The sequence below is a fragment of the Tinamus guttatus genome, unplaced genomic scaffold, assembly GCF_059628265.1.
Source record: "Tinamus guttatus ecotype Peru unplaced genomic scaffold, ASM5962826v1 Tinamus_guttatus_pri_ptg000580l, whole genome shotgun sequence".
NCBI classification, from domain to species: Eukaryota; Metazoa; Chordata; class Aves; order Tinamiformes; family Tinamidae; genus Tinamus; species Tinamus guttatus.
In genome coordinates this window covers 1,144,635-1,151,318 of record NW_028289114.1, presented here as the reverse complement: position 1 = coordinate 1,151,318, position 6,684 = coordinate 1,144,635, and the positions used below count along the sequence as shown (strand labels likewise).

The following is a 6,684-nucleotide window of genomic DNA, read 5'->3' as shown; positions in this document are numbered from 1 at the left end:
GCGCTGCACATCAACCACCTTCTTCTTTTTTTCCTTTTTTTTTTTTTTTTTTTCCTTGTCTTTCTCTCATAGAAAGGCTGTATTAACTCTCAGAGAAGAAATCCCTCCCCGAGGACCCCCCGCGCTGGCGGCGCTGCCGGAGCAGGAGGTGGAGGCGCCGCGAGCCCAGCCCGGGCTCGGCGGGGCCGGGGCCGCAGCCCCGCGGGGTGAGCGCGGGCCGGGGGCTGCGGGCGCCGCGTCCCGCGGGGGGCCGGGGGCTGCGGGAGCCGCCCGCGCAGCCCCGCGCAGCCCCGCGCAGCCCCCGCGCAGCCCCGCGCAGCCCCCGCGCAGCCGCCGCCTCCCCGCGCAGCCCCGCGCAGCCCCGCGCAGCCCCGCGCAGCCGCCGCCTCTCCGCGCAGCCCCCGCGCAGCCCCGCGCAGCCCCGCGCAGCCCCGCGCAGCCGCCGCCTCTCCGCGCAGCCCCGCGCAGCGGCCGCCGGCGCCGCCCGCGCTGCGGCTCCCCCGCGGCTGCGGAGCGGGACGCGGCTCCCGCGGCGGGGGCTGCGCGGGGCTGCGCGGGGCGCGGAGGCGGCGGCGGGACGGGGCGGCCGCTCGGCTCTTCCCCTGCGGCTCCTTCTTTTCACCTAAAACTCCTTTTTTTTTTTTTTTTTTTTTTTTTTCCGTAACGCTTCTTTCTTCCTTTTATTTTTTTCCCTAAAGCTCCTTTTCCCTCCCCCCAGAGCTCCTTTCCTACCCCTCCCAACGCACCTTTTTTTTCCCTACTGCTCCTTCGTTTCCCCACTGCTCATTCTTTATCAATTATTTGTTTCCCTACCGCTCCTTCTTTTCCCCAGTGCTCATTCTTTATAATTTATTTATTTATTTATATTCATTTCCCTAATGCTCCTTCTTTCCCCCTAAGGCTCCTTCCGCGTTCTGTGCCTGCTGGGGGCTGGAGCCCGAGGAGACGTCAAGTGCCCTGGGAGGGGACAGGGTGGAGTTGCTGGCCCAGAGCGTTTCTGCCCGGGGGAGGAGGAGGACAGAGCCCTGGGGCTCATCCAGCCGGAGCAGAGGAAGCTCCCGGAGGAGAGGACAGCCCGGAGCGGGACGCTCTAGGGGCCGCGGCTGCTTTGCGAGGGGACTCGGCCATAGAGGATCTTTTGCTTGCCCCTTCTCTGCTCCAAAGCTCTACATGGGAAGCAGCTGGCCATGGATAAGCTGTACCTCGTGGGGAGCAACTTATGGACGATCAACAGCTCGCTGGGGAACGGCAGCCTGGTGCTGGAGAACCAGACGTCCAAGAGGAACAGCACCACCGACCCGCTGAAGAGGAACGAGGACATGGCCAAGGTGGAGGTGACGGTGCTCTGCCTCATCCTGTTCCTGGCCCTGAGCGGCAATCTCTGCGTGCTGCTGGCCATCCACACCACGCGGCAGAAGCACTCCCGCATGTACTACTTCATGAAGCACTTGAGCATTGCTGACCTGGTGGTGGCTGTCTTCCAGGTGCTGCCCCAGCTCATCTGGGACATCACCTTCAGGTTTTACGGGCCGGACTTCCTCTGCCGCCTGATCAAGTACCTGCAGGTGGTGGGGATGTTCGCGTCCACCTATATGCTCCTGCTGATGTCCCTGGACCGCTGCTTGGCCATCTGTCAGCCGCTGAGGTCTCTGCACAGGAGAGCTGACCGCGTCTCCGTCCTCCTCACCTGGCTGCTCTGCCTGCTGGTCAGCATCCCTCAGATCCACATATTTTCCCTGCGGGATGTGGGTAATGGGGTCTATGACTGCTGGGCAGACTTTATCCAGCCCTGGGGCCCCAAAGCCTACGTGACCTGGATCACGCTCATGGTGTACATCATCCCGGTGCTGATGCTGAGCATCTGCTACGGCCTCATCAGTTTCAAAATCTGGCAGAACGTGAAGCTCAAAACGGCTCATGGGCCCAGCATGAGCCTGAGCTCCAGCTCCCGCGGCGGGACAGCCTTTGCCAGGGTGAGCAGCATCCGGCTCATCTCCAAAGCCAAGATCCGGACAGTCAAAATGACCTTCATCATAGTGCTAGCTTTCGTAGTGTGCTGGACTCCCTTCTTCTTCGTGCAGATGTGGTCCGTGTGGGACACGAACGCGCCGCACGAAGGTACGTCCTCTCCTTCCCTGCCTGCAGGTCCGCACGGATCGCCCCGGGGAGCGCTCCCGGGGGTGCTCCGGTCTGCCCGGCTGCTGGCGGCACGCGCGGAGGCTGCACCGGGCAGCCCGGCGCTCTGCTCCGAATCAGGAGGGGCCGGGAGGGAGGAACGAGCCGGTCTTGGAGCTGGAGAAGCCCCCGGGCCACAGCGAGTCCCGTGTGGCGCCGGCTGCCCCGGCCCCGGGCGCTGCCCGCCGGGCTGCTCTCAGCTGCGCCCCGCGCTCCCTGCTCTGCCCTGCCTCGCTGCCCGCCGGGCTCCCCGCTGCCCTGCGCTCTGCCCGCCTCTGCTTCAGCGCTGCCCGCAGCGCCGCTCGCCAGGAACCTGCGGATTCACGGAAAGGCTTTTCCTAGAGCATGGGGCAGGGGGTCTGCTTTGCTGTTCTCTGTGCTCGGTGCCGGCTGCCCCTGTCCTCAGGCTGCAGGCAGGAAGGGGTGCTGCCCTGCTCGGTTTCACATACCTGGGGTGGACAAGCCTGTGTTGTACTGGGGAAGTTTGAAAGGAAAACTGCGCAGTTTGGAGGTGGGAAAGGGGAGACCCAGCATGCGGTGGGGCCGGGCTCCCGAGCAGTCCTCCGCAGGAGCGGTGCGTCCGGGCTCCTGCCGGCTCCGTAGCGAGCGCAGCCAGTGCTGGAGCGCGCCAGCCGATCGCTGCTGCTGGCTGCCGCAGTGCTCGTGTGCCAGCCGTGTCCTGCCCCGTGTGCTGGGCTGTGTCCTGCCCTGTGTGCTGGGCTGCCCCCTGCCCCGTGTGCTGGGCTGCCCCTGAGATGCATCTTGGCACCTCATCCTGCTCCTGGATTGCTTTCCTGAGGCTGATGCTCAGTGCGAATGGGTCCTGCCGGGCATCTCCATCTCGGGAATGAGCACGGGGTCTTGGAGCGCGTGGCCTCTCCTGCTGCCCAGTGCAGCGTGTGGGCCCAGAGCACCCCAGGCTGGCCACATGCTGCGGGGGGGGTTTGTGTCAGGCTGCTTTGCAGGACACCCCGGGGCTGCGGTGGCCGCGGTGCAGCCGGTTCCAGGCGCCGCCGTGGGCTCCAGTGCTGCCGCCGTGGGCTCCGGCGCTGCCCTGCGCTCGCATCCCCGCCGGCCTCCCGCTTCCCTGGCTGGGGCCAAGGGCCGAGCCAGCGAGGCTGGGGGCTTGGGAGCGCATCGGAGCCAGACACTGCCCAAGCCCGAGCTGCGTGTGAGCTGTAGTTAGTGACTTGGGAAACCAGGGATCGTTATTTGGGCTGCTTTTCTAGATTAAAAGCTTTAAGTGGATTTTTGCATAGACATTTTGGATGGAAAAGAACTTTTCTCTATTTAAAAAAAGAAAAAAGAAAAAGAAAGAGATAAGAGTGAGGAAAAGGGACAAACTGGACCGCACATCCTTGCTCTGCCCCTTGCAGGGGGACGGCAGGGCCGCGGTGCGGTCGGCGGGTGCTGGGGCCATGCACTAACGCGTCGTGCTCTCCCGCAGCGTCGCCCTTCATCATCGCCATGCTGCTGGCCAGCCTCAACAGCTGCTGCAACCCCTGGATCTACATGCTCTACACCGGGCACCTCTTCCACGACCTGGCGCGCCGCTGCCTCTGCTGCTCCGCGCGCTACCTCAAGGGCCGGCCCGCGTGCGAGCTGCCGGGCAGCCGCCGCAGCAACTCCTCGTCGCTGCCGCTGGGCTGCCGCGGCGCCGCGCAGCCGCCCGCGCCCTGAGCGCGCCGCCCCGGCGCGGGGCATCCCGTGGGAACAGTGCGTCCCTCCGTCCCATGGGAACAGCGCATCCATCCAGCCCATGGGGACAGAGCATCCATCCATCTGCAGGAACATTGCATCCATCCACCCAGTGGGGACGGAGCATCCATCCGTCCTGCGGGAACATTGCATCCATCCACCCCGTGGGGACGGAGCGTCCATCCATGTGCAGGAACATTGCATCCATCCACCCCGTGGGGACAGAGCATCCATCCATCCTGCAGGAACATTGCATCCATCCACCCCGTGGAGACGGCGCATCCATCTGCCCTACGAGGATGGCATATCCATCCAGCCCACAGGAGTGGCGCATCCTGCCCATGGGAACAGGGCACCCATCCATGCCATGGGGATGGTGCATCCATCCATCCCGCAGGAATGGCACATCCACCCTGTGGGGATGACCCCAGCGGTGCCACTTGGCCCGCACAGGCCGGGCTGGGGCAGCCTTGGCGGGAGCCGCGAACCTGGGGCCGTGACACTGCCTCGGCCAGCGCAGGAGGCACCCAGTGCTGCCACCCCGGAGCAAGGCCACGAGGAGCCACGTCGCTGCGGCGTCTGGGCTCAGGCTGTGAAATACTCCAAAAACAAAACTCCAAAAGATAATAAAATCCTATTATTGTTTTAATTATGTTTATTCCCACAAAAAGCTTAAAACCTGCTCGTGGCTGAGCACTCCTGGAGATGTTTTCTTTCCCGTAAGTATTTGTTGCTGCTGGAGCATTGCTGCAGGCGCAGGGCGGTGCAGGCGTTTGTGCCGTGTCCCCGCGGCCCGGCCCGGCCCGGGCTCAGTGCAGGCGCCGGGCCCGGCACTCCGTGCAGCGCCCGCTCTGTGCATGCACCGGGTGGGCACGCGGCGCTGGCCAGGCTGCGCGGCCGTCGCACCGGGCGCAGGGACGGCAGCTCTAGGGCTCCTTGCGCAGCGCCACGTTGATGCGGCTGCAGACGCGGGAGAGCGCCTCGAAGAGCGGGTCGCAGAAGGTGTGGATGCAGAGCGAGTAGATCCTGCTCACGCACTGGATCTCAATCAGGTAGCTCTTGATGCAGGGCACCACGGCCCAGATGTGGCAGAAGGAGATGAGGGCGAAGAGGAAGCCCCAGAGCACGGCCAGGGGGATGCCCAGCACCGCCGACAGCAGCCGGTAGCACCAGTACTTGCTCACGGTGAAGCTGGTGTAGCTGCTCTTCCAGACGCCGTCGAAGCTGTAGGTGCCCACGGGCTCGGCGATGACGTCCTCGAAGTCGACCTGCAGGAGCAGTGTGGCCGTGGGCAGGGTGCAGGTCGGCACCGCAGCGCGCGGTGCTGCCGGCCCCGGCGAGTGCAGCCAGCGCCGCCAGTGCAGCTGTGCGGGAAGGCGGCGCGCGGAGACCCGGCTGTCTCCCATGGCCTTTCGGTTCCTATATGATCCATGCGTTGGAGGCGGGCTGCAAGGAGAGGGACGCAGCCCTGCCGCCTCCTTACGGGGTGTTGCTGCTGCCGGCACTGCAAGAGCCTTGCAGAGCAGTAGCACAGGAAGCTCATTGGGACAGGGCTTGTTTTTAGGAAACGCACCAGCCCAGAGAAGAGCGGTTTGGGGCAGAACACACGTGCCGGTGCATTTATGTCACACTCCTCAGAAGACCCGTTTTGCTTCGAATTTGCAGCTCTATTATACGCTCTGTCAGTGTTGCCTCCCATTTGCATCCGTACTGCAGCGCGCCGGCAGCACGGCCTGCAGCGCGGGGCGATCCTGCCCCGCAGGAGCCCGTTCCTGCCCCCTTGCAGCGGGCACAGGGCACGTTCGGGGGGCTCTGCACAGGGGGTGCCGATAGCCAGGGGTGACGCACCCCTCCCGAGCGTGGCCCCGCTCCCAAGTGCACTGCTGCAAACGCAGCGCTGGTGACGTCGGGGCCTGCGCTCTGCCCTGGCGCCGCCGGAGCAGGGGGCCCCTGCAGCGGTGCCCGCCCGCAGCGAGCCCTGCCTTTCTCTCCGGGTTCCCTTTAACTGCACGGCACGGCCAGGCCGGGTTATTCCTGGCTGGCGCGCAGCGGGGCAGGACCGCGAGTGCAGGCGGCCGCGGCGCGCGGGCACCCACCTTCACCACGTCCTCGTTGATGTGCCGGGGGTCGCGGTTCACCAGGTCGATCTCCTTGGTGTGCTGGTCCTTGGCGAGGATCCGCTCCTCCAGGTCGCTCCGCTCCTCGGCCATGGCTGCCACCGGCCTCCGGCTCTGCCGGGGCGCCCGGACGCCTGGGCCCCGCAGCAGCTGCGGCGCATAGCTGCGCCCCCGCCCGTGGCACCGCTCCAGGCTAAAATTACCACGGACAGAGGGGCCCCGGTGTCCGGGGAGCCTGACGGCGGCTCACGGCGTGATCTGGCGCTCGTTGCCGCCGCTCCCTCTGTTCGAGGGATTTAGCGCTAGCGGCTTTTCTAAAAACCTCCCGCTGGAGCAGGCCTGTGCTGGCGTTTTCCTCCCAGCCTGAGGGAAAACAGCTCCTGTTGCCCCATAATCCTGGAAAACGGGAGCCCAGCACTGCCCCTTGTGCCAGGAGCGTTGGACCGAGCTGCCCTCCCCGGCTGCCGTCCTGCCCCGAGCAGGGAGGGAAGCGCCGCCGCGCGGGGATTGGGACAGGCGCTGGCACGCGGTGCTGGAGCGGGTGGCCGGCACCATGCACCATGTCCCCACAGGAGCCCTGCAGAGGGGCAGGGGACAGCACAGCCACCAAGGAGCCACCTCCGCCTGGGGACCGGCTTCCGCGCGGCTCCTGCACCAGGCGCCGATTCCTCTTGCTCTGCTGCCAGCACGCGGA

The 6,684-nt window shown here is 65.5% G+C and overlaps 2 protein-coding genes across 2 annotated transcripts; one reads left to right on the top strand and one right to left on the bottom strand.

The window, feature by feature from the left end:
- The first annotated feature begins 1,187 nt into the window (after positions 1-1,187).
- Positions 1,188-3,858, top strand: OXTR (oxytocin receptor). Its single transcript, XM_088534612.1, has 2 exons — positions 1,188-2,118; positions 3,623-3,858. The coding sequence occupies exons 1-2, from the start codon at positions 1,188-1,190 to the stop codon at positions 3,853-3,855; spliced, it is 1,164 nt and encodes a 387-aa protein (XP_088390738.1). The 3' UTR covers positions 3,856-3,858.
- Positions 3,859-4,799: 941 nt separating this feature from the next.
- Positions 4,800-6,083, bottom strand: CAV3 (caveolin 3). Its single transcript, XM_088534640.1, has 2 exons — positions 5,970-6,083; positions 4,800-5,141 (listed from the first exon to the last, which is right to left on the bottom strand). Exons 1-2 carry the CDS (start codon positions 6,081-6,083, stop codon positions 4,800-4,802), a joined length of 456 nt encoding a protein of 151 aa, XP_088390766.1.
- Positions 6,084-6,684: the final 601 nt, after the last annotated feature.

Excerpts from the sequence above, each read along its gene's own strand:
- OXTR (XM_088534612.1), top strand. The coding sequence starts at position 1,188 with ATGGATAAGCTGTACCTCGTGGGGAGCAACTTATGGACGATCAACAGC. Across the intron at positions 2,119-3,622 it reads CACGAACGCGCCGCACGAAG|CGTCGCCCTTCATCATCGCC; the intron begins GTACGTCCTCTC and ends GCTCTCCCGCAG.
- CAV3 (XM_088534640.1), bottom strand. The coding sequence starts at position 6,083 with ATGGCCGAGGAGCGGAGCGACCTGGAGGAGCGGATCCTCGCCAAGGAC. Across the intron at positions 5,142-5,969 it reads TCAACGAGGACGTGGTGAAG|GTCGACTTCGAGGACGTCAT; the intron begins GTGGGTGCCCGC and ends CTGCTCCTGCAG.